At 40.2% G+C, this 25,931-nt stretch overlaps 2 protein-coding genes across 13 annotated transcripts; one reads left to right on the top strand and one right to left on the bottom strand.

Annotated features, from left to right (window-relative positions):
* Positions 1–159: 159 nt before the first annotated feature.
* Positions 160–15,225, bottom strand: LOC135106628 (protein TFG-like). 9 transcript variants are annotated; one of them, XM_064015917.1, is made up of 15 exons: positions 14,973–15,223; positions 14,646–14,798; positions 10,590–10,795; positions 7,582–7,685; positions 6,920–7,054; positions 6,522–6,653; positions 5,969–6,080; positions 5,363–5,481; positions 5,007–5,148; positions 4,502–4,567; positions 3,730–3,939; positions 2,989–3,033; positions 1,771–1,888; positions 1,204–1,368; positions 160–859 (listed from the first exon to the last, which is right to left on the bottom strand). In XM_064015917.1, the coding sequence occupies exons 4-15, from the start codon at positions 7,639–7,641 to the stop codon at positions 820–822; spliced, it is 1,344 nt and encodes a 447-aa protein (XP_063871987.1). In that variant the 5' UTR covers positions 7,642–7,685; positions 10,590–10,795; positions 14,646–14,798; positions 14,973–15,223; the 3' UTR covers positions 160–819. The 9 variants fall into 9 exon arrangements, with proteins under 9 accessions (XP_063871987.1, XP_063871990.1, XP_063871992.1 ...); XM_064015920.1 differs by lacking the exon at positions 2,989–3,033 and having other exon boundaries at positions 14,973–15,225; XM_064015922.1 differs by lacking the exon at positions 4,502–4,567.
* Positions 12,553–23,224, top strand: LOC135106627 (rho GTPase-activating protein 19-like). Of its 4 annotated transcripts, none has more exons than XM_064015914.1 (11): positions 12,553–12,689; positions 16,405–16,548; positions 17,128–17,303; positions 17,562–17,771; positions 17,879–18,102; positions 18,369–18,455; positions 18,771–18,845; positions 19,074–19,334; positions 20,345–20,452; positions 20,619–21,173; positions 21,597–23,224. In XM_064015914.1, the coding sequence occupies exons 2-11, from the start codon at positions 16,406–16,408 to the stop codon at positions 22,695–22,697; spliced, it is 2,940 nt and encodes a 979-aa protein (XP_063871984.1). In that variant the 5' UTR covers positions 12,553–12,689; position 16,405; the 3' UTR covers positions 22,698–23,224. The 4 variants fall into 4 exon arrangements, with proteins under 4 accessions (XP_063871984.1, XP_063871983.1, XP_063871985.1 ...); XM_064015913.1 differs by lacking the exon at positions 12,553–12,689 and adding an exon at positions 15,321–15,462; XM_064015915.1 differs by lacking the exons at positions 12,553–12,689; positions 20,619–21,173 and adding an exon at positions 15,321–15,462.
* The last annotated feature ends 2,707 nt before the right edge of the window (positions 23,225–25,931 follow it).

Raw genomic sequence — 25,931 nt, forward strand, 5'->3', positions numbered from 1 at the left:
GTACATACTGTTTCTTGTATCAGTGCTTGACTGCAAAGTGGCAGCAGTTTAGGTTGTCTAGTGAGAATTCTTTCATGAGATTAACATGCAATATTCATATTTACTGACCAAATAAATAACAATGAAAATTGTGGGAAAATGCAGAATAATTCCATAAACTAGAGTTTTACTGTTTAATATTTTAATATTTTGAAAACAAGTCATTCAACTATAATATCAAGCATATCCATACATGTTTATAATTTCTCTTATACACTAAATGTTAACAAACAGCATCAACTATAGAACATAGACAGTCTGTACATGTGTATTAAAAATAGGAATTGTATCCTGCAAAGACTTAAGCTCCCTGTAGTATCACCTGCTGGACCTGGACATCAAGGCCTGTGCTGGTGTCCCATTTCCATTCATTTGTATGTCAACAATGAAATTATTCTTACTACTGCACACACAGGTATTTCTGAGGAATTAGATTTTGGACAAAGCAACTTTGGCTATTTCATAAAATTTTTGATACATTTGAAATCTAGATAACACAAATAAGTAACTAAGGATCAACTTTAAGAGACTACAAGTTCTTAAGCAATCAATCAATCAATCAATCATTCAAGGGAACTTCAACAAATCTAAAGTACATTTGAATTATGGATGACACAAGTGACTACAGATTATCTCTAGAAGACTACAACTTCTTTCTCAATATGCTCACATGGAGTTTTACTATGACTTTCTGCAAATCATACAAAACATATACTTGCTCAACCCAGCAATTGAGGTGTGGCACGTGTTTCTAACAGGTAACTCCTGCAACACTTCAGGCTACTGTGGCCATTGCTGGTATGGCGTGGATGACACATAACTGCAATAACAAATTATCACCAACTTAAAATGTGTTATTTTGTAATAATTAAAGGGAGATGCAAAATCATGAACAAAGTTCACTCAAAACAAAAAAGCAGGCTGTTTCTAATTACTAAGTCAGGAAATATTTGGCTGTACAAAAAGAAAATGCTGGATTTTTTAAATTTATGTATATGAAATGAAGCACACAGTAGTATAAGGTTTGATTAATAAAAATTAATCATCTGACAGATCCTTACATGGTGAACAAAATGACATTGAGCAAGCAAATAAAAATTAAACTTTTCAATAATGATTAAAAGTCAAGGCACAGACACTAAAAAGTAAAGAACCTTTCCTCACCTCATCTGGGGTCGTGGTCCTGCTGGAGGCTGGCCCGGCTGGGATGAAGGAGGCGGCAAGGAGGCAGTAGCAGCCCCAGTCTGAGGGGTATAACTGGCAGGGTATTGCTGGCTACTAGGATACTGCTGACTGTATCCACTCGGCTGACTGCTGGGTACCCCATACCTGTCACAAGCAAAGAACAGTCTTGATTTACATCTATAAAACCTTATTACAACTATTTCCTCCTTCCATCAGTGACCATGATAGAAAAGTCTGTCTGTATATCAGGCTAGCAGACCCATGTGGCATGGCACAGACAAAGCACCACACACTCCTACACATGCTATTCACTTTTAGTCCTATTGACCCCTGGTGGGAAAATTGTCACCTAGTCCATCCCACTAAACCCCAGGAGCTCAGGCATAGTCCAGCTGGGCACTTTTTCTGCTGTGGACAGAAGAATGCCTATATTTACCTTCCATGCATGTATTTCTTACTTTAAACAGACCTCTTGATCGTTTCTCATACTTTCAGATCACAATGACAGCATTTTCAATCCCAAAAAAAGTTGAGTTCACTCCTTACCCTGGGTATTGCATGTAGCCTGAGTAATACTGTTGGGACGTGTGAGACTGTGAGGTGCTGGTAGCAGTGGTGGGAGCCCCAACACTCACCTCTGTGCCACTACTTCCATAATGCTGACCTGTGAATCACAACAATTACAACACCATTTACATTAAGGATTAACTTATTTATAGTACTTAAAGCATAACATACCTATTCTGTGTTTGCTGAATAGAGGTTACAGCATGAAAGGAGACACATGGCTGTACGTACATTATTCCCTCAAATAGGAACACAAACATGATCTTCGTTCAAGAGTGGCACTGAGAAGCAACTGGGAGCTCTCGATTGATCAAGGACCTGTGTCATTTTTGTTAATCTAAGAGGAATAGGAGTGTTTGGAAGGGTGTAGCAGTATTTGGGAGGGTGTAGGAGTGTTTGCAAGTATTTAGAAGCATAAAGAAGTATTTGAGAAGATGTAAGTGTTAGGGAAGGTGTAGGGGTGTTTGACAGGGTATAACTGTTTTTGGAAGGGTATAACAGTATTTGGGAGGATGTAACAGCATTTGGAAGGATACAGCAGTATTTGGGAAGGTGTAGTAATGTTTGGGAGTGATAAATAAAAAAGGGTATAAGAGTGTTTGGTGGAGTGTTAGTGTTAGTGAAGGTAAAGGGAAGTTTGGGAGGGTGTAAGAGTGTTTGTGAGGGTGCAAGAATATTTGGGAGGGTGTAAGAATATTTTGGAGGATGTAGGGGTGTTTGGGTTGGGAGGGTGTAGGAGTGTTTGGGAGGGTGTAGGGGTATTTGGGAAGGTGTAGGAGTGTTTGGGAGGGTGTAGGAATGTTTGAGAGGGTGTAGGAGTGTTTGGGAGGGTGTAGGAGTGTTTGGGAAGGTGTAGAGGTGTTTGAGAGAATGGGAAATAATTCTACTAATTAAGGCACTATTATGAAATAATAATGAGGCATTTATACATGAAAACAAAAGTATGAAAGAGAAAATGTTATCACTGATTCACTACATACAAAGTCCCACCTTGTGAAACACTGTCTAGAGAGGGCCACCAGCATTCACTGATTCACTACGCTCAAAATCCCACCTTGTGAAACACTTTCTAGAGAGAGCCAACTGCATGCTGAGTTACCAAGAGCATCATTTCATTACTAGGAGAGCAAGAAATGTAAAAAAAAAAAAAAAAAAAAAAAAAAAAAAAAAAAAAAAAAAAAAAAAAAAAAAATTTACCTTGATAATGAAAATAACGTCCTTGTTGAGGAGCAGAAACTGGAACTGAAGGAAAACATGAAAAAAATACTCTTAAAAAAATACATCCATTCACTACAACTTCAACCAACAACTTTAAGCACAATGAGAGAAAAAAAATAAAATCAAAAGCAATTTCTAATCCAAATTTCCAAGCAGAGTGAGCCAAACGACAGTAGAGGAGCACAACTCCACAGCAACAACAGAACAGCTTAGGCCACAACATTCAGATGATTCACTCTCACGTCTGTGTCTCACTACTCTGCTACATGAGCTTAGCCATGGAAATATTAAATTAGTCCTTACAGTGATCAACAAACTAACATTCCCTGCATTCCACAAAGTAATTTTACTGATACAAGGTTTTACAACTTCTGTAATTAATATGACATATTCACATGCTTATTTCAGTATATTCAATCATCATTATGCAGATCATCTGCTAAACTGATTCTCAGAAGAACTGTAATAATTTGGTTGCCTTAACTCATTCTCTTTGCATTCATTTCCTATGAATCAATGCACACTATACCCAAAAACCAAAGCTTACACTGTCATGCATTACAATTTATCAATGTACACCATGCCATTACCATGTAATAAAGCAGTTTGATCTAGTAAGCTTTTTTCTATGAATATCTTAGTATTACTTACCACATTATACAACTCATGTAAATTTTTTCTTGGATGCATTAATTTTCATTAAAAAATAGGATATCTTACCAGTGGTATAGTTTGCATAGTTGGGCTGTGGTTGTTGTGGTGGCTGCTGCTGCTGCTGTGATGGCTGCACAGGTTTGGGTTGAGAAGCCTGTGACTGTGGTAGAGGAGGCTGCTGCTGTGGTGATGGGTGGTAGGAGGCTGGTGCAGAGGTGCTGGCGACAGCAGTGTTGCCATCAACTTGTGATGAACTGGAGCTCAAGCCTCCTTCACCTATTAAACCATGACATGATATAGTGACAACTTTTTTTTTCATGCATCCCTGCTTTTTTTTTTCAGTTCCAATATGGATGCTATTGTAAGTGAAGCAAGTCAGCTGCTACTTGCACATGATACAGCTGCACTTGGGGCTGATTCAGAAAGAGTATAAGGTAACTGGAAAAGAATTCTGGAAGGCTGTGTAAAAAGGGAAAACCAAGAATGAATAAAGATAATGGTAAAATAATTAAATATATGAATAAAGTTGCTGGTAAGGGAATTAATGCAGTTTTGAATGGCTAAGTGCTTGTTACATAGCTGTATGTTAGTATATCCTACCTGCTTACCTGAACATAAGCACATGAAGCATAAAAGATGCACTCATCAGTCTAATTAAACTGTATACTATACATGCCATGGTTTCTAGTACATACATATGGTAATTTCAGCAATATTTGCTTTATGATTTTATGGGATATGAAGTGGCTCATGTCTGTATAAATATTGAAGTGTTATTATACATCATACAGCAGACACCTTAGTCAAGGCAGCGCATGCAGGTCATTGCCAACAATACCTTCTGATAACCCAAAAGAGGATATGATGACTTGGTGCACACTTGGATCCCCAAGGTTTGTTGGAACTAAAACAAATTCAGATGAAGAGCAAATGAGCTTGAATGAGCTACACTGATGAAGTAAGCATACTAACAACAGGAGTTGGGTGACAGTTGGTCTGGTGTGACCGATCCATCCTCTTAACTCTGATCTTTTCCCTTTCAATGTCAACTTTTTCTTAATGTTAACTTCCTTCTTCTAAATTCTGCCTCTAAGCCCCTCCTTCCTAATCCCTACTACAGGAGCTACTCAAAATTCTATTAAGAATATAAGGGATGTTGCAAGTCAGCAGGGTTACACATGACAGTCTTTGTAGAATACATAGATGGCTATGCTATCAGTTACTCCTGTCCATGAATTATATGTATATATGTATGGGAAAGAAGCTGTCACTTTTTTTTAAGATTCATTTACTCATGGCTTTCCCTACTGGGGAAAAGTTGCTGTGAAAATAAGAAGACTTACTGTCACTGTGACTGGGAGTGGATGAAGCTGTTGTCTGAGTGGCAAGGCCCGGCTGTGGCTGGCTGGCTGACATGATTGGTGCTGGCGGTACAGGCTGCTTCTGGGATGGCTGCTGCTGTAGAGGCTGCTGAACTGCTTGTTGCTGTTTATTAACAAACAAATATCAAGCCATAAATTTACAGCAATACAAAATAATTATCAAAAGTCAGTATTAACATTTGCGAAATTCAAAGTGTGAAGCCACCATGACCTCAAACACAGTCATGTCCTCTGGCTTTCAGAATTCAAGACAGTCCTCCTTCTAAGAACCAAATCTAGAATACTACCAGTATACAAGAGGATGAGTGTTGTCTAACCTGCAGCTCAGCAGGCTGAAGTGGGTCAAACTCTTTGGATGAGACAGTCAGTGGCTTGACAGGAGGAGGAGCAGGAGAAGCTGTGCCTGCTGTATTGCAACTACTGCTACTGTTCACTCCTGTAATGAGATGTCTTTTTTTTTTTTTTTTTTTTACATAAGAGGGGCACTGGCTAAGGGTAGTAGCATCATCCAAAATTGGAGGATAGGTGTATTGATACCTCCATCTTGAAAGAGTTAAAGTCATAGGAAGGAGGAAATAGAGAAACAGGCAGAGACTTCTAGAGTTTACCAGAGAAAAATGATAAATTATTGAGAATACTACTTAACTCTTGCATTAGAGAAGTGGACAGAATATTTGTTCACTTAGGACAAAGATCATGACATTCCACAAACAAATACTCAACACAGAAATCACAGAAATTCACTATGAAGATTTTTCAATAAAATATGTAAATCATAATTTTCTTGTATCCTAATAAAGATAAGTTACAGGATACCATTTCACACTCTAGAAGACAGGTTCAGTCTGTTTTTTCTCTTTCTCTTCTAATAGCACTGAAAGTCAAACCTAATTGCAACCACTTTTGAGAATGGCCTTTCAAACCTGCATTGTCTGGTGCTGCCTTGGGAGTGGTTTCAGTACACACAGCCAAAGCATCAAGCAAGGCTGTCACTCTGTCTCGTATGGCACGCAGCTCTTGTCTCACAGCAGAGGTCTGAGTATAAAGTAATGCCCATTACTTCACATTACCAAAATTAGAAGATGGAAGTAAAAGGACCAGTACAAAATAAGATACAAGTAAACAACTCAATAAATACTTGATGGCTTAGTTGGGTTTCTCCAGGCACCTCAATGAATTACTCAAACACTTCCACCTGTAATATCCTTCCAATCCACTGCATTTCTCCACACTCAAGTACAAACCTTGACAAGCATCAAAAGATCAAAATGATCACCATAACTGAAGAAGACCAAGCCCATACATAGAATCAGTAATCAGGGTGTTAGTACCAATTAATCACAGAGCTTTAAAAAAAAATTAGGCAAATTTATGGATGAGGATAATAGGTGGAAATAGGTAGGCATATTTCATAAAAGGGCTGCCATGTGTAGGCCTGATGGTGTCTTGCAGCTTCCCTTATGTTCTTATGCTTACTGGTAATTGTGGTTCCTTGGCACTGCTTTGCTGACCATTCAGAAGGATGGTGAGCTTCAAGATCCGGCTACACTGTATGGCAAAGGCCAAGTCAGAGCTGTCAAAGATGGTCACCAGATCCCCATCTTCATCCTGTAACAGTGAAACCATGAGAGGTATTTGAAAATACATAAATTAGTCTGCCATTAAGACAATATGCTGTACTGTTATCAATGTTCTCCAATCAACAGAATATCATATACCTGTCAACCTACTCTGCAAGGGATAAACACAATAAACCTTCTGTACTCCAACATTCAGTTAAATGTTACAGTATAGCAGAAATGAAGGTGAAATTTATTAAAATTCAAAGAAATACATTACAAGACATAAATATACCACAAGGTAAACATACATACTTTATACTTGAGCGTGATATCATCGTCGGGAGAAAGCGAACCGCGGAAGACACGCTGCATCATTAATATTAACTCGTCATAAGTCATGTCTTCATTGTGTATAGGAATGCGCCTTATGTCATTTCCCAGCTGGGCCTGAAATGACATTAATGGGGCATGGAGCTATTGCTTCAGAAAGGCTAACTAACATGGTAATAGGCTTTTGAAACCCCTACATTAAATCAATCACTTACATATATGAGTGATGAATAAATGTTGAAAATTTTACAAGTTTCCTCAGTTTTTTATATCAAAACATTACATATCATATAATATGCATACCCTTACTAGTGTGTGTGTGTGTGTGTGTGTGTGTGTGTGCTCTATTAGCCTAAATGATTTTTTTGTGGACTTCAGTAAATATATCTTAGGGACTAGTCTTACTGTTACGTTTTCTTTGTATTATGCCATAGTGATTAAATATAAATTGATGTTAAGTTGAAAATGTTATCTTGTGATCAATAAATAAGCATCTATCTATCTATTTATCTATATATCTATCTGTGTGTGTGTGTGTGTGTGTGTGTGTGTGTGTGTGTGTGTGTGTGTGTGTGTGTGTGTGTGTGTGTGTGTGTGTGTGTGTGTGTGTGTGTGTGTGTGTGTATGCTTGATGAAAAACACACCTTAATGATGAGTTTGCCAGACAGGTCCAGGCCACTGTCACTACTGCCAGCACCACTCATCCTGCTCACTGTTATTCCTACCTTCGTTCACTCTAATCTCCTACCTATAATGAAGAAAGGAATAAAAGGTTTAGTGTCATCTTACATCCTAGATTATAATGAAGACAGGAAAGAAAGGTTTAGGGCCATCTTACAACCTATACTTTATAGATATCTGGTCATATGATTCAATCCATTTGTCTGCACCTAATGCTGCACCTAATGCCTGTATCTGAGTCTTGAGGGGATGGCCATGACAGGAGGCTTTGGACCACATTCTGAAATGCTTCTGTGCCGCACCCTGACTACTTTCAAAAGGCTTTAGTTGAAGTTATATGTTTTTTTTTACAGCATTTCCTATGTCATTAACAGGAAAAATACTCTTGAAAACCCAGTCAATCAATTCTGTAGTCTTTAAAAATAGCTATAATGAGAGAGCAGAGCATTTCAGAATACAGGCCATATATGAACTAGAGTGACAGTGACATGCTATAAAGCTCATTCCAGGCTTGGCTAAGTCACCTTATCATGAGAGGGTGGTTGTAGTCAGGTTAACAGCTGTGAAAGATCACAGGGTAAGGGGAGATACAATACAAGCTTACAAAATAATCAATCAACATTATGAAGGAGCATTTCTTTTTTTTTAGAAACATCAGACCTCAGGAAGAGCAACACAACCAAGAACAAGAGGACACTGCCAAAAGCTGCAAGCCAAGACAAGACATAAAATGACCAAGCGAAATACATTTTTCAGTGCAAGTGCAGTTAATACTGTATCACAGTTTTCTCACCACCTTTTACACCAGTTAGTGGCAGTTACCCCAAAAATCTTCCCACTTATATACCACTCTCCAACTCAAATTGTGTGCAAATAACTAGATTAGTGAGAGTCTATGCTAATGGTTAATCAAAGAATGGAATATTTGTCATATGTTAACAAAAACGTGCTGAGGAGAGTTTAGGAGTAACTTTAGGAGAAGGGAAGGCAAACAAAGAGAATATTAAAACCTATGGAGAGAGAGAGAGAGAGAGAGAGAGAGAGAGAGAGAGAGAGAGAGAGAGAGAGAGAGAGAGAGAGAGAGAGAGAGAGAGAGAGAGAGAGAGAGAGAGAGAGAGAGAGAGAGAGAGAGAGAGAGAATCAGAACAATGCCACAAGATGGTGTCCACAAGAAGAAATAGAGGAAGGGATGTGACGATGCAGCTTTCCACAGATTCTTTGTTTTTTCCAGTTCCCGCAGTGATGGAGGCCAGACCCCACACTGCCACTCCCTGTCTTAACACCACATGGAAGCCTCACTCTGTGCTCACCTAACCCTGCAGGATGCAGTGAGTGGCAGGAGAGGAATCAGGGCAGTGGCTGTCCATGATACATAAGACCGATGAGGGCAAGGCGCTAGTCTTGAAGTGACAAGCCTTATCTCATCACAAGAGAATCAAGTGGCCACCAGCAGTAGCAGCCAGCTGTTTTGACACCTACTTGCTGGGGTGAAACCTGCCATCTCCTTCGCCAAGGAACTACACAGTGGTGACACCTGCCATCTCCCTTGCAAAGGAGCTACATAGTGGTGATGCCTGCCATCTCCCTTGCCATCCACCACCATCCTCATCCCATCAAGAGAGCAGATAAGGTTTCCAGTCTTCCCTCTCCTAGTTTAGGACCCCTTTTCCTGGTTCTAATCCAGAGTGTGGAGGATAAGAGTAGGCAGCCCTCCTCAGCCTGGTTAAGGAAGTTAATGTCTCCTTCCAAGTTCATCTATTGGTTGTTATATTTACTATTCATTTAATAACAGAAACTTGCAATTAACTTTACTTCTCACCATCTTGGCAGTTGAACATTCTAATTCTGGTTTAGTTAATTGTCTGGTTGACCGTGTATGCTTTTATTAATCCATTTATTGGTATAATTGCAGTTTCCCCCAATAAACCGCACGTAAGTATGAAGTGTCCTCACAGTCTAGATCACACTGCCAGGAGCATTTCTAACCCCATATTACCTTGTTACAAACGAATAATAAGGTCAGGATGGAATTTCAAAGATTTACCTTAGTTTTTAGCTGGGATCCTGGTTAAGTTAGGATAGATTAGGATAGGTAAGGTTGGTAAGGTTAGGTTAGGTCAGGATAGATTAGGTTAGGTTAGGTTACCTTAGCTTTCTGGTTGTGTTCGAATATACTAATGGTGGGGGTTCAAGGGGGCACAGCCCCCTGTTTATAATAGGTTTTTGGTTTGCTACATTTAAGAAATTTCCTTGACTTCTAGGAAAATTTCTGTACATTTTCAAAGCCTATATATCACTTGTATGTGTCCCCCCCCCAAAAAAAAACCCGGTTCCCCACAGACCCCCAAGCTTGCTGGAGGGGTTGTGGGGTGTGGGTAGAGATTGGGGATATTGGGTGAAACTGCAAATTTACCCATTTATTTATTTTTTTTCTTAATTATGTATGCAAGGTATTATCTTAATGTACAATACCTAGAATAAACTCCCTTCCCAATACTTATAGCTGTGCCTATCTAATATAATGACACTACAAGCCCCAAATGGACAATCATTCAGCATGCATTCTTGATTTGCAGAATGTCACCCGTAGAACATAAGCCTTAACCTGTCCCAATACTAATACCTATAATTATCTAATTTACTGACACTACAAGGGCCAAATAAAGCTTCCTTCGTAATACACGAGAACTAACATGTTCCATCACTCATAACAGAACCTATCTAATCCACTGACACTACGAGGGCCCCGCTCTGGATACTACTTGCAGAATTTTAGCAGTCACCAAGGAAGTGAGAGAGAGAGAGAGAGAGAGAGAGAGAGAGAGAGAGAGAGAGAGAGAGAGAGAGAGAGAGAGAGAGAGAGTGTCTAAAGCTTCTAACCTCCCCCTGCACTAATAACGGTACCTATCTAATCTACTGACACTATAAGGGCCAGATGGGCACCCAGTCGACACACAAACTCTCAACTTGCCGCAGTGTTGTAGTTCAGAGCGTTATGCAGATGATGTGGACGTTGATGATCGGCCAGTGACGTGGTGAGGGGCAGGGAGAGCCACGGACAGCAATGACGTGCTTCGGTTAGGTGAGCGTCACTGTTCAGTCACCGTCAGCTGATGTTTGTTTGGCATTCAGGACGAGAACGGGAGGCGCGGAGCACCGTACCGCTCTTCGCTGCCTCTGTGGCCCAGAGATGTGGCAAAGACTATTTAAGAGGCTCTTGAATTATCTTTGGATGTGGTCTTATTCCTGCATGAGCATTTATAAACACCTCTAATAAAATAAAGATATAGCTAGACTGATTGGAAAGTAATGGACCGAATTCTCAATAAATATATCCTTGAAAACTCCCACTTCTCTCTCCTTTTTTATATGATATATAATATACATAACCCAGCTAAGAACAAGCACCTCTAATGATATAAATAAGTAGATGTCTACACACACACACACACACACACACACACACACACACACACACATATATATAGAGAGAGAGAGAGAGAGAGAGAGAGAGAGAGAGAGAGAGAGAGAGACGCACAGCCGAAGTGTGAATGGTAGTTAATAGCAACCGCCACCCTTTATATGGAAGTTTTTACATGCCGGTAAGTTAAGCCAAGGATCAAAGAAGAGGTGGAAGGCTGAATGAAAGAGAGAGAGAGAAAAAAACACGCTTTGACTCCATGAATATGAAGCTTAAGTTTACCCCCTCCCACCAGCGTTGCCAGATTGTTTTGGCCATATTATCGTACTACACAGGTTGAAATTATTGTACTTCTGGTAAAATTATCGTACATATGTAATTATTCCAAATATTATGCAAAACTGCCACTTTCCAAATACAGCAGAATTTAGGTTATATATATATATATATATATATATATATATATATATATATATATATATATATAGAGAGAGAGAGAGAGAGAGAGAGAGGAGAGAGAGAGAGAGAGAGAGAGAGAGAGGAGAGAGAGAGAGAGAGAGAGAGAGAGAGAGAGAGAGAGAGAGAGAGGTGTGTGTGTGTAATGGAAAAAACAATGCCCTTAACAAACAAAACAGTTTCCTAAATACACATCATCAATAATTGGAGAAAAACTACAGGACACTTCGTTAAGTTGTTTACTTACTATGTAGGAGATTACTGGTCTTGTTCTTCTATATATATATATATACATACGGCACGTCGTCAGCAGTCCCGGCACCCTCTTCATTGGAGGAATATAGCACTCTTGATGTCATGTTTTTAATCATTGACTTTGATTGATGGCTTGAACAAGGCCAGTAATCTCCTACATAGTAAGTAAACAACTTAACGAAGTGTCCTGTAGTTTTTCTCCAATTATTAATGATATGTATTTAGGAAAGTGTTTTGTTTGTTAAGGGCATTGTTGTTTTTTTTTTCATTACACACACACACACACCCTTCTCTCTCTCTCTCTCTCTCTCTCTCTCTCTCTCTCTCTCTCTCTCTCTCTCTCTCTGTGTATATATATATATATAATATATAGATTATATATATATATATATATATATATATATATATATATATATATATATATATATATATATATATATATATATATATAAAACCTAAATTCTGCTGTATTTGGAAAGTGGCAGTTTTGCATAATTTGGAATAATTACATATATACGATAATTTTACCAGAAGTACAATAATTTCAACCCGTGTAGTACGATAATACGGCCAAAACAATCTGGCAACGCTGACTGCTACCTGAGAAGTTAACTAGTCAGTGTGTCGCGTCTATGGGTGGTGTTAGTACGCGTCTGTTTCAACTCCCAGCCTGACAGAATTTTTTTTTTTTTTTTTTTGTGTGTGTGTGTAACCACGCCTACACAGTGGCTGCCAAGGCTTACCCATGGGTTAAACCTTCTTTAGTTGGTAATGAGGAAGGCGTGGGCTCTAGCAGTGGACACCCGAAGGCAGCAGTGGGGGAAAACAAGCAAAATAAAGAAAAGTTTGGCTGTGAGAAGGTGCTAGACAGTCAGTCATAGTGACGAGGAGGCAGGAAGGTAGATCAACACCACCACCACCATCACCATCACAGGGAAGGTAAGGTCAGGAAGTGTTAGAATACATTTAGGTAACTTAACGTAACTTTTTAATGAATAATAATTTTTTAATAATAATGTGTGTGTCGTCTCTATTTATTAGCCATTACCTATCTTATCTGTGAGTGTTTTAAACCAATACCACATGACCAAGCTTTAATATCCGCTCGTTAAATATACCTGCCATTACTTAAAGTTTGGCGAGGGTTTAAATGAGTAAGAAGAGTTGGTCGTCCCCTCCACTGGCCCCCCACCGCCATCTTGGATAAGGCTCCCCAGCCCCCTCCGGTTCCAATATTATTTTTTTTTATTTCCTAAGTATTTTATTTCGGCTTGTAGCTAAGATTTTATGGTTTGTAAAAATATTTCGTTGTTTTTAAGTTATTTGAGCGCGTGTGTTGCGTGAAAAGTGGTGATTTTGGCGTTGTTTTTGTGTAAATAAGAGGGCCGTTTTCGGCGTATTTTTTTACGGTCCCATAACTAAATTTTTTATTTCAGCCTGTACTAGGTTCTTGTTGGTTTTAAAAAATAGTTAGTGTCTTTTTAAGTGTGTTGCCGTCCCGCTCAGTGAAATGCGTGCACCGTACACTTGTTTTTATTCGTGTTCAACTTCCAATAATATTGAATTTTTTTTCGGTAGATTTCTTATTTGTGCTTGTAGCTCATTTTAAATGGTTTTAGAAAATAGTTCAGATTTTTTAAAGTGTTTTCCGTTATGTTTAAGCCAGAATGGGTGGACATTTCAACGATTTTAAATGGGGTGAAGGTTCCAACAGTTTCCAGATACTTCTTTTTAAATATCTTTAATACTACTGCGTTTTGAAATGTGTTGTTATTTGTGGCATTAGTTAAAATGTGTGACAAGTCTGAATTTATAAAGCATTCCTGTCTAGCTGCGTTTTTTAGAGGGATCATTTTCAAAAATGAAATACGTACGTAGGTAAATAACGGTCGCTGTGACGTCATCAACCCCCAGCCATGACGTCACAAACCCTCCCAGCCGTGACCCAGAGTGGTACCTTCCCTAACTCCCTTCCAGTCCCTCCCAGTAAATATTCAGTGTTTTTTTTTCAAGGTATTTCAAGGTGTGTGTGTGTGTGTGTGTGTGTGTGTGTGTGTGTTACCTTATTTTTCGTAGTACAGATGGTGATGCAGTGTGTGTTGCTTTGTCTTTCGTTGTACAGATTGTTATGCAGTGTGTGTGTGTGTGTGTGTGTTGCCTTATCTTTCGTTGTACAGATGGTGATGCAGTGTGTGTGTGTGTGTGTGTGTGTGTGTGTGTGTGTGTGTTGCCTTGTCTTACGTTGTACAGATGCTTATGCAGTGTGTGTGTGTGTGTGTGTGTGTGTGTGTGTGTTGCCTTGTCTTACGTTGTACAGATGCTTATGCAGTGTGTGTGTGTGTGTGTGTGTGTGTGTGTGTGTGTGTGTGTGTGTGTGTGTGTGTGTGTGTGTGTGTGTTGCCTTGTCTTTCGTTGTACAGATGCTTATGCAGTGTGTGTGTGTGTGTGTGTGTGTGTGTGTGTGTGTGTTGCCTTGTCTTTCGTTGTACATATGCTTATGCAGTGTGTGTGTGTGTGTTGCCTTGTCTTTCGTTGTACATGTGCCTATGCAGTGTGTGTGTGTGTGTGTGTGTGTGTGTGTGTGTGTGTGTGTTGAAAATGTACGCGCGCGCGCGCGCGTACATTTTCAGTTTGTTAACTGCCTAAATAATAAATCATTTATTATTATTATTATTATTATTATTATTATCACACACACACACACACACACACACACACACACACACACACACACACCTGTAGTTCAAGAGATTAGGTTAAGTTTGCTTAAACACACACACACACACCCACACACACACACACACACATTATCTAGAGAGAAAAAATACGAATAATAAAAAATGCTTAGACTTAGATTACGCACAAACAAACAAACACACACACACACAAACACACCTGTAATCAAAGAGGGTACCACGGGGCTTCTTGTTCTTCCTCGCCAGCATTGGGTTGACCTTCCCAGTCCGAAAATCGAAGGAGGAAAGGTCAACAGTGTCACCGAGGTAGCGGGTCAACTGGGGCTTGCTTCGGAACTTCTTGCCATTGGGGCTGAGAGAGAGAGAGAGAGAGAGAGAGAGAGAGAGAGAGAGAGAGAGAGAGAGAGAGAGAGAGAGAGAGAGAGTTGTTTTTTTTTATATAATTTCTTAGATTTTTGCTGTTTTGGTTTTATATGTCAGAGAGAGAGAGAGAGGGAGGGAAACATAAACACAAACACACACTTACCTGTAATAATACACATCTACTTTACCGCAAATCAGCCCAGTTTTCCTCAACACTTCCTCTCTTTTCCAGCCGCGCGGGAGGGCAGAACACTCATAGCGCCTTTTTTTCTATCTGCACCGACATCTCGTGAGGGCGAGGGAGAGGGAGAGGGAAGGAGTCACAGAACTTGCCGTATGTGAACGAGTAACAATGAAGAAATTACTGGCGGTCTCTCTCAACGCTGCTTCGCGGCGGCGGCGGCTCCCACTCAAGTATTCATCCCTCCTCCTCCTCCACTTAGAAGAGAGCCAAGGGCCTTGTGTAGTGAGCTGCCATTGGTGACGTGGGGTGGTGGACAGCCAGTGAGGGCGCCGCTTTCACCCACGCGCTCTCGATTCGAATGTTGTTGTCACTTTGGTGGCCTGCTGGGTACCTTGCCGTCATCTCTTCAACTAATATTTGCTTCCCAAACGAGGGACTAGGATTTGATATCGCCGAAGAGACATGAAAGGTAAGTGTTATTGCAGGTGGCATGAGAGTCATTGTTGTTGTTTTCCGTGTGGTTGTTGTAAATAAGCCATTTTTAGATGTTATGTGTTTGTGTTCATGTCTGCCTGTGTGTCTGGGAGGTGTCGAGGAAATGAGCGCCCCAGATGTCCCATGAGCAGGCAAAGATAGGGGTTATTATTATTCAGGGGATGCCTTGTGATTGTACGAGAAAGGGTGTGGATATTGAAAGCGTGGCCCAGATCTTCAATACCAGCAATAGTAGATATATTAGAGGAGGTGATACTGTATTTCACAGGTCGTGATGTGGCTAGTTTTATGAATTAAACACCTAGTTGTTAGGGCCTGCATACCACCAATAGTTAATACATTAGAGGAGGTCAGGGTGGTGTTAATTGTATAAGATCTAAACCTAATATAATTTAGTCCTCAGATGAAAACATCCACGTGATTTCAGTAAACATTAAATTCCTTACCTGATTCAAGTTGGTGGATGAAGATTTTTATCTGGTAGATTTTGGTTTTGAATTTATCTGCCGACAGTTTTCTCACAAATTTTTTCCCCTACTCCAACCTGAACTGCTAATTTGTGATAAAAAAAAAAAAACTAACATTTATACAAAACACAGTGAAGTTGACAAAAAAAAAAAAAATCTTCACAGATAACACACATGGTAATATCACTGTTATCCCTACTCCTCTCCTCAAGAAGTAACAATTTGTGGAAAGAACAATAGTCATGAATTAATGCAAAATATGCCAAATTCTGCCAAAAGAAAAATATTTTTGTCCAGAAAAAGACAATAATATGTCGCTGTTCACAACTACACACTCTGATTACTCACTAGGCAATGTTCCACTGGTCTCATGCTGTAGGACTGTTAGGAGTTAAATCAAATTTAACCAAACCTAATTAATCCTAACCTATTCTTCACCTGTTTTGCAGTATGAGTGTGGCACAGATTCAGCCAGAGGACAGCGATGGGTGCATACAAAAGCAGCTGTGGCGGCTGCGTCATGAGGACCCCACACAGTACCACACTCTGGTCAAGATGCATCTGTCTTTTGCCACCGACCTGCCAACAGACGAGTGGGTACTTTAGCAAGTTTTATCTATCTATCTGTTTATATGCCAGGCACAAAGCACCACACACTTGTACACACATCACTTACACTGTTAGCCCCATTGGCCCATGGTGGAAAGAGATCTTAGTAAGTTAATGAAGAATTGTGCTGGAGCATTTTTCCTTCATCTGGATAGCTCAATTTAACCAGTCCTGTAGCTTAACAGAGGCTTCCTTCCTTGCATCTGACCTTTCTTGACCCAATCAGCAGAATCATAAGCTAGAATGAAGGTCACCAAAATAAGGTCTCTGGAAGTTTGTCTTTAAGCATATGTTTATGTATTCACATGATCTTGCAAATAGTTATATCCAGAATTTATTCAGCTATCTAACAGTGTATAATACAGACTGCTAGAATGATTCCCCATGGCACAAAATCTTATCTGATAAGAAATGGTCAGGATGACATTTGAAAGTGACATGCATGGGTGGCACCCTGTATACAGGCATACACACACATGGTTTGAACCGTCTGGCATGAAGAGGCTGAATTATTATTATTATTATTATTTTTATTTTATTTATTTATTTTCCTTCCTGCCTAGGTGTGACAGGCGCATCAGTGAGACCACTACAAGCCGGCGGTGGCAGCTGACACCCCTTATTAAGAAGCTGAGTCGGGCAGCAGTGTCCAGCAAGGGTGTGATGGAAGGCGCTCCTCTCACACAGGAGGGTGTTTGTCAGGTGTTCCAAGTGATACACTACCTTAACAAAGAGAACAGTGAGTGTCACACCAATGGACACCTTGCACTGTATATTCCTTTGTTTCTTGCAGTTTTAGCATTTACATTAGGAACTTATGGTCTGTAAACAATCTGTGTACATATCTATAGAGTCTGAAGATTGTTCATTGTGAACTTGTACTTAAAAGACATGAAAAATATGAGTCACTATGGTAGTTATGAATCCTAGAGGCAGCAGTACAATTAGTATATGAACAAGAGGTAACTTGTTTGTACTTAATTTACTTTGTTTTCAGACATCACTCAGGAAGGTTTGTTTCGTAAGAATGGAAGCCTCAGCAGACAGCAGGAACTGAAAAACTTACTCAACTCTGGAGCAGATCTCAACCTGGACTGTGGGGCATACTCCCCACATGACTGTGCCTCTGTTCTGAAGAGCTTCCTGGCGGACCTCCCAGAACCACTTCTCACTGAGGCTCACTACCCAATCCACTGTAGAATAGCAGGTAAGATAATTGCTCCCTTTCTCTCATATAGACAATACAGTGGATGTCTCAAGAACCCATGTGTGGTGGGTGTGATGTCTGATGATTTGACTACCTATTCTTTTCAGAGATGCTGCAGTCCCACATGAGCCACACCCAGAAGGCAGCTGTTCACACCCGCCAGATCAAGGCCCTGCGTCTCCTCTTCCTGTTGCTTCCACCAGAGAACTACCAGTTGCTTCATGATCTCCTTATCTTGCTTCACAGGGTGGCTTCTCATCAGAAACAGAATCTCATGTCAGCCATCAACTTAGGCACTATGTTTGCTCCTCACATCCTTTGTCCTCGTAAGGTGTGTGCATCGTTCTTGGTGTTGCCTACTCTTATTTGCCACTTCCAGTATAGATTAAAGTTAAAGCAGTTATCATAGTGTAATGTTGTGTTAATTTTTGCCATCCATATTGGCTAAAACTCCTTTGTGCTGAATTAATTCATGTGTAAAATACTTTTTGGCATAAATATAGAAAGTACAGGATCAAGTTAGTAAAAATAAACACCCAACTTCAGTAGATAACATGTGGAAGAGATTAATATTACTTATGTTATACTTTATTACAGATGACTCCCAATGACTTGCAGTACCTCTCGGGCCCGTTGAGCATAGCTGTGGCCTTCATGATTGAACAAGTGCCACATCTCTTTCAGGTAATGAGTAATGTGGCATTGTTCATTCATGCCATACTGTTAGGTAGGAGGTATCTAGATCTTATAATTTTCAAGGTGGGCATAAACACATCATCATCCTTTTCATCTCCCCACACTGAGGAGAGTAACAGAACTTTTCAAGAGCCACACCACTGTCATTGCTGCAGTGGGGCAAACTTTGCCAGCATAAAGCTTTGCATTTATTTGTTTGCACTTGATTTGTACAGGAGACTGAATATAATTTATTCACATTTGTCTAGATTCTACTTCTTGAATAATTGTTATATATTTATTCATATGTATTTTCATCCTAAGATTCCTCTCGAGTTGGAATATGACGTCAGACAGTATTGGAGTAACAAAAAGAAAATGCATCATCAGTTATCTAAAGTGAGTAAAACCATCTATACCAGGCTGGGATCTCTAAGGGGGGATAGCCAATATTATTAATATAATTGCTTGTTTTCATAAGCCATGAGTTCTCATATCCTCCATATTTTGTTATTCAAATAATTTATGCAGTTTTGTGTTGCTGAGACTAATCTTTGTTCCTTAGTTTGTATTGATGAAAACTTTAGAAATGAATTGTGAGATTTCAATCAAGCCTGATTCTTCCAGCGATCACTGATGGACGCCCCAGCCAACACAATATTCACCTTCATTGACCGGGAACTGACTGCACAGGCCAATGACAAGGATGTGACGGAAGTGGCTCTGGCAGAGTTATATGCATATGTGCAGGCCTTGCCAGACTCTGCCAAGAAGAGGAAGCTGATTAAGCAATTCAACACAGCCAGTGGTCTTGGCACTCCACAGCTCAACCAGAGTGTGAACAAGAAGCAGGAGGCTCGTGGCAGGAGGCTGGGGGAGTCAATCAAGGTTGGTTGTTGGATGTTCCTTCTAAAAAGAATACTTATATCTTCAGATGTTTTATCTTGCAGGTAGATAGTTGTAGCCACACCGGCTGGGCATCAATTGGCTCTCAGGTGATCTGTTTTACTGATCACACCCATCATCGTAGGGTCGAGGAAAGGCAGTTCTCTCTCTGACGTTTATTGATGAGGTAGGCATGACCGTAAGAACTGCGAACAAGTTCTCGGTCTCAATTTCTTACAAAATAACATTATACACTGATATTAAACACTTTCAACATATTACAATATTCATTAACAATACATGCAATTAACTTGGCACTATGACAATCAGTTTTTACTACAAAATTAAAGTATTTACCTTGGTCACCATCCTGCCCATCTTTGTTTGAGCGCGACTTAGCCGTGAGTGATGCCCGCAGGCGACCATCGGGTTAACCAACAAGTGAGCATCGACTTCGGTGCTTAATATAGCATTGAATACTGATACTTACACATATTACACGTTTTCATGCGAATAGAAAACTATTGAACATTTCACTTATAAATGCCGAGGAATAATGACATGAGGTACATACAGTAACAGTGAGGTACATACGCTTTATGTACAGTAACAATAGTCTTGCTTCCATAACTACAGACAGCAGTTGAGGATCTGTACTGGCAAGCAATAGTTTACAAATGAGTTATGTTCCCTAAAATCTTTGTAAATTAGAATGTATTTCTGTTTATAAATGTAAATTCTGCATTCGTAAATCAGGACAGAAGATAAAATAGTTTAATTTTCAGTTTTGAAAGTTTGCAATTAGGATTCTCATAAATTGCATTTTGCCAGACTTGCACCATTAAAGAAATTATTATTAAAATGAATGCATGTGAGGAATTACCTTTGCACGATTTTAGTGAATTAATTGTTGCATGTTTTAGTTTTTGGAGCATAATTAATGAAATACATTTAATGTGTTGTTATTAGGGAATAAAACATGTATATAATGTTTACATCATAACATTTTTCAGAAACATCTTTTCCACAAGACAGTGAAACCCTCCAAGCTAAAATGCCAACCTTTCTCTTCTCTTGACTACACTAAAGTCAAACGTACCAACAGTGAAGATTTACTAACTGTGAGTTCATGGGTGCTGATACTTGTACATTCCTTCGGTGTGCTGTGTTGAAATTGAGTTTCTGAACATGTGGAATAAAGAAAATTATGTTCCTTGCTAATTGCATAAGCTTTAAAGCATGCTTAATTTACACTTTACTCCTGCTAATGACAAGCATGTGTTGCAGAGTTCCTCCGCCAGATCGCCTGAGCTACGATTGTTCCGCCATAACCCAGAGCTCAGCTTCCCTTGCCGAATGAAAGCCAAATCTCTCGAGGATTTGTCTTCATCTTTCAACAGCCATCTTTTCATTTCTTCCTCCACCACCACTGACTCATTTATTTCAACTATTGCTCATCCGGCATTCCATCCCAACTCCTCCTGTCTTGGAGGCACAAAACAAACCTCTGGTCCATCAGCTAAGCACAGAGACCATCAGGTTCAGATGAACACTGCCTATTGTTCTTGCTCCATTAATGGTCCACTGTCCCCTTTTTCCACTCCTGCTTCTTGTCTAAATTCAACTTGTGAAATAGTAGATGGAGGAGTATGTTCCCCATATCAGTCCTTCAAGACCCCACCAGCAGAATGTCCCAAGACTCCAAATCTCCCACCTGTATTGGATGCTAGCAAAGAAAGTGCTCCCCCTTGGAATGCTAGTCTGGCATCAACACCAGTCACTCCCACACTGGAGGTGCACTCTCCAATCTCTCAGGCTGTGATGAAGGCCAGCATTCCCCAGGTACTGTTTGTTGTAATATTTACCTTAAACTTAGAAACTGATCATCTCTCCATTATTCAGAGTGTGATTTTGTTTTCTTGAACTGTTTGCTTAAAATAATTCCAAAAGCATTTTAGAAACTTTTTTTTCCAGAACATTGCATATGCACATAACAGCTTATAAACTAACTGCTAATGATTTTTACTTATGCAATTTTAAAAATTTTGCATTTGAAGTGTTCATAATTTACAAAGAGCATAATGGTAAGTTTTGTTGCATTCTGTTTTGCTGCTTTATGTTATTGTGAAAATTTTTTCTTCCCCTCAAGATATTTTTGAATGCTTGAAAAGAGGAATCTTACATTTGGCCATTATGCATCTCAGCCTCTCCCTGTTTTCTGCAGAAAACTGATTGATTGGTGATTTTCCTTATCATTTATTTCAGAGAGTAATAATGACCCCTAGGAGCCGCTGTCCGATAATCATAAACTCTTCATCAAGCTTATCAAATGTGACCATCCCCGAGGAGAACTCCCAGACACCAGTTTTACAAAGCATCAGGCATCAGTTGACTACTCCCGAGGACATACATACTTCGCCCATCATCACCAATCCAACCGCACTTCTCACTTCTCCCAAAACACTACCGACTCAGATAGATTCAGCCATAAAGAGCAATTCCTCCCAAGACTGCTTTGCAAAACTCTCAGATGCTGATTCTGAAGATGAAAACAGTAACAAGGTTAAAGAGGAATCTCACATGGTGGGTGGAGAGACAAAGGGAAGCCGCTGGAGTTCTTCATCTCTTCGACGCACTCTAAGCTCTGCCAATTCCACAACCTCTCTCTTTGGTAGCTTCTTCCGCCACTTAAGCACCACTTCTCTCGCTCAGTTGGCAACAAAGCTCAGTTCAACAACGTCCCTTCACAGACCTGAAGATGAGGAGAAAGAAGAGTCAGAGGAAGAGTGTGAAGAGAATGATGACTTAAATGAGTCTCTCTCCAGTGTCTTCAAAGGTTATCTTCTCAGCCGCAGCATCCTTACTGATAGTCCAGTTGACTTGTCTGTAGTTTATGTGGATGATGAAGGCAATGAAGATAATGATTCTAAGGAGAAGAGCCCCTTTGGAAGTAAAAATAACAGTGAAAATGATGATGATTCTGCATATGAGAGCTCTCAGCCACCAAGCAAGACCACCTCACGACAGTGTTCCAAGGCATCTCTTTCCTCCCTGGACTCTGCCCATGACTTGTATTCTAGTTCAGAATTGTCAGAATCACTTTTACATTGTTTAGATGGTCATGATCCCTCTCAGGCAGAAGAGAAGAATGGTGACAGCAGAACACAATCATGTAATACAAAACCAAAGCATCACAGTGTTTGTAGTGATAGTGAACAATCTTCAGGGCTTTATTCATGCTCCCCAGATGGTCGCAGTCAGTCTATACTCAAGACAAAGCAAGGAACGCCCGTGCCACAGCGGGAGTCCAGTCATACTGGGGCTTGTCCCGGTGCACACGGTGTCATCTTTGAGACATCCCTGTGAGATCATGAGAAATTTTGTTAGAGGTTTTTAGAGCTTAGCAGTTAATGGACGACTTTGTTACAAAAGACTTCTAGTTGTTATCAAACTCTGTTGGAATTCTGACCAAATACTGTTTTAGTTATACTTTTTTATTCAAATGTACAATAACCACACACAACTAAGTGTGTGAATGTGTGTGTGTGTGGTGCTTTGTCTGGGCCACCTCATGTTTGGGATTGCCAGCCTGGAATACAAATAGACTTTTTTTTAATACAATAGCCACATCTGTACATAAACATGCAAGAAAAATTGATGCACATGAAAATGTGTTCAGATTTAGTCTGAACCACCTCACCACCACCACCTCACTGGCAGGAGAGTCACTGAACACAGGATAGCCAGCCAGCATGGTGCCCTACCCAGCCCATGTGCTCTGCCCCACTCCTCCCCAGCCAAGATATTCCTTGTGGCTTTTGTATTGATAAAAGTAAGGTTTTATATACATTTATAAGGCATGGAATACATAAATGGAATCTTTTATTGAGAAAGGGTGTTTTTAACCTCTCTCCCTCTAATGTATTTGATGGATATAGTGATGGAAATAATGAAAATACTGTCTTGAGGGTGTTAAAAGAATAAACATTACCATTATTTTATTTATATTTCTTATACGAGGCGTTCTGGCCACAGGCAACAACAACAACAAAAAGGCTGGTGAGGGAAAAAAAAAAGCCTATTAAAGGTGTTAGTCCCCAAGGATCCAGTACAATCAAGAAAATTATTCAGAATTATAATAATTTCATAGGAGGAGGCAGTAGACTCCTGCCGAAACGATAATTACTCCCAGTGAGATCTAAAGCACTGTAAACTTATCATTAAACCCAGCTGTGACCTCAATGAACGTTTCCCTTTGTGTCTCACAACACAAGGGGGCAGTCACAGCCTGCCCCCTAAAGACAACTCTCTTCCTCCACACAAAACTACAAGCACCTAATAACACACACACCCTTCACTCAAAAATTTTAAAATCATCATGGCGACTCCTACACCAGCCTCGGAGTCCCCATCTAGGGAGGGGACCATAAATGTCCCCAGGTCGGACTGCCTTTCTGTCGACGACCCTAATTGTCTTGACACCCCCCCTCAACTTTTTCTTCATTAACTTCTGCAACATTCGCGGTCTAAGATTTAATTTTCAATCTGTAGAACACCACCTCTCCTCTTCTAAACCTCATCTTTTCCTCACTGAAACTCAGGTGTCTGAGGCAACTGACAGTAGCCCCTTTTCTGTTCCCTCCTACTTTTTCTATCTTCATTTTCGATCCACAGCTGGATGCTGCGTTTATGTGCGTAATGATTTAACCTGCTCTCGTGCCCACGTCCTTGAATCTTCCGAGTTTTCCACCATCTGGCTACGACTACGAGTACAGAGTCACTCTCATACTAAATTTATCTGTGCTGTATACCTCTCACCTAACTCCTCTGATTATAAGAAATTCTTTGACTACTTAACTTCCAAAGTGGAGCACATTCTGACCCTCTTCCCTTTTGCAGAGATCTCCATTCTTGGAGACTTCAATGTTCACCACCAGCTTTGGCTTTCCTCTCCCTTCACTGACCATCCTGATGAACTAGCCTACAACTTTGCTATCCTCCATGACCTAGAGCAATTGGTGCAACACCCTACTCGTATTCCTGACCGTCTTGGAGATACGTCCAACATTCTTGACCTTTTCCTGACCTCTAATCCTTCTGCTTATGCTGTCACCCTTTCTTCTCCGTTGGGCTCCTCCGATCACAATCTCATATCTTTATCTTGTCCTATCGCTCCAATCCCTCCTCAGGATCCCCCTAAGCGAAGGTGCCTCTGGCGTTTTGCCTCTGCTAGTTGGGGGTGGACCTGAGGAGGTATTTTGCTGATTTTTCTTGGAATGACTACTGCTTCCGTGTCAGAGACCCATCTTTGTGTGCTGAGCGCATAGCAGAGGTGATAGTGTCTGGCATGGAGGCGTACATTCCTCATTCTTTTTCTCGTCCTAAACCTTCTAAACCTTGGTTTAACACAGCTTGTTCTCGTGCTATACATGATAGAGAGGTGGCCCACAAAAGGTACTTAAGCCTTCCATCACCAGAATCTCATGCACTTTATATTTCTGCCCGGAACCATGCCAAGTCTGTTCTCCAACTAGCCAAAAACTCCTTCATTAACAGAAAATGTCAAAACCTTTCAAGAACTAACTCCCCTCGTGATTTCTGGCATCTAGCCAAAAATATCTCCAGTAACTTTGCTTCTTCTTCTTTCCCTCCTCTATTTCAACCAGATGGCACCACTGCTATCACATCTATTTCTAAAGCTGAACTCTTCGCTCAGACCTTTGTTAAAAACTCTACCTTGGACGATTCTGGGCTAGTTCCTCCCTCTCCTCCACTCTCTGACTACTTCATGCCACGTATTAAAATTCTTCGCAATGATGTTTTCCATGCCCTCGCTGGCCTAAACTCTCGGAAGGCTTATGGACCTGATGGGGTCCCTCCTATTGTTCTCCGAAACTGTGCCTCCGTGCTTGCACTTTACCTAGTCAAACTCTTTCAGCTCTGTCTGTCAACATCTACCTTTCCTTCTTGCTGGAAGTTTGCCTACATTCAACCTGTTCTTAAAGAGGGTGACCGTTCTAATCCCTCAAACTACCGTCCTATTGCTTTAATTTCCTGCCTATCTAAAGTTTTTTTTAATCTATCCTCAACAGGAAGATTGTTAAACATCTATCACTTCACAACCTTCTATCTGATCGCCAGTATGGGTTCCGTCAAGGCCGCTCTACTGGTGATCTACTGGCTTTCCTTACTGAGTCTTGGTCATCCTCTTTTAGAGATTTTGGTGAAACTTTTGCTGTTGCCTTGGACATATCAAAAGCTTTTGATAGAGTCTGATAACTAGGTATAAGATCATGTCAGGAATTCAAAAATTAGACCGCGGGGACCTTATATTGCGAGATTGCAAGAAGACACGACTTGAAGGTGAAGAAGGGAGTGTACAGAAGAGATGTAAAAAAGTTTAAAACAGTTTTCCACAGCGAACTGTTGGAGTTTTAAATGAGTTGAAAAAAGACGTAATAAATGTTAGGACAATACATGGTTTTAAAGAGAGATTGGATAATAGTAAATATCGAGATGGGACAGCACGAGCGTAGACTTTTGTAAACACACACGTACACGCGCACATTATTATTATTATTATTATTATTATTGTTATTA

This window comes from Scylla paramamosain, chromosome 13 (genome assembly GCF_035594125.1).
Source record: "Scylla paramamosain isolate STU-SP2022 chromosome 13, ASM3559412v1, whole genome shotgun sequence".
Classification (NCBI taxonomy): domain Eukaryota; kingdom Metazoa; phylum Arthropoda; class Malacostraca; order Decapoda; family Portunidae; genus Scylla; species Scylla paramamosain.

What these genes read in the sequence shown, in the direction of transcription:
- LOC135106627 (XM_064015914.1), top strand. Translation starts at nt 16,406, where the DNA reads ATGAGTGTGGCACAGATTCAGCCAGAGGACAGCGATGGGTGCATACAA. An exon ending in AAGTGCCACATCTCTTTCAG is followed by an intron (nt 18,456 to 18,770) that starts GTAATGAGTAAT and finishes TTTCATCCTAAG; the next exon opens with ATTCCTCTCGAGTTGGAATA. An exon ending in TGAAGGCCAGCATTCCCCAG is followed by an intron (nt 21,174 to 21,596) that starts GTACTGTTTGTT and finishes CATTTATTTCAG; the next exon opens with AGAGTAATAATGACCCCTAG.
- LOC135106628 (XM_064015917.1), bottom strand. Translation starts at nt 7,641, where the DNA reads ATGAGTGGTGCTGGCAGTAGTGACAGTGGCCTGGACCTGTCTGGCAAA. An exon ending in CTATGCAAACTATACCACTG is followed by an intron (nt 3,034 to 3,729) that starts GTAAGATATCCT and finishes GTTTTCCTTCAG; the next exon opens with TTCCAGTTTCTGCTCCTCAA. An exon ending in GGACCACGACCCCAGATGAG is followed by an intron (nt 860 to 1,203) that starts GTGAGGAAAGGT and finishes TTGTTATTGCAG; the next exon opens with TTATGTGTCATCCACGCCAT.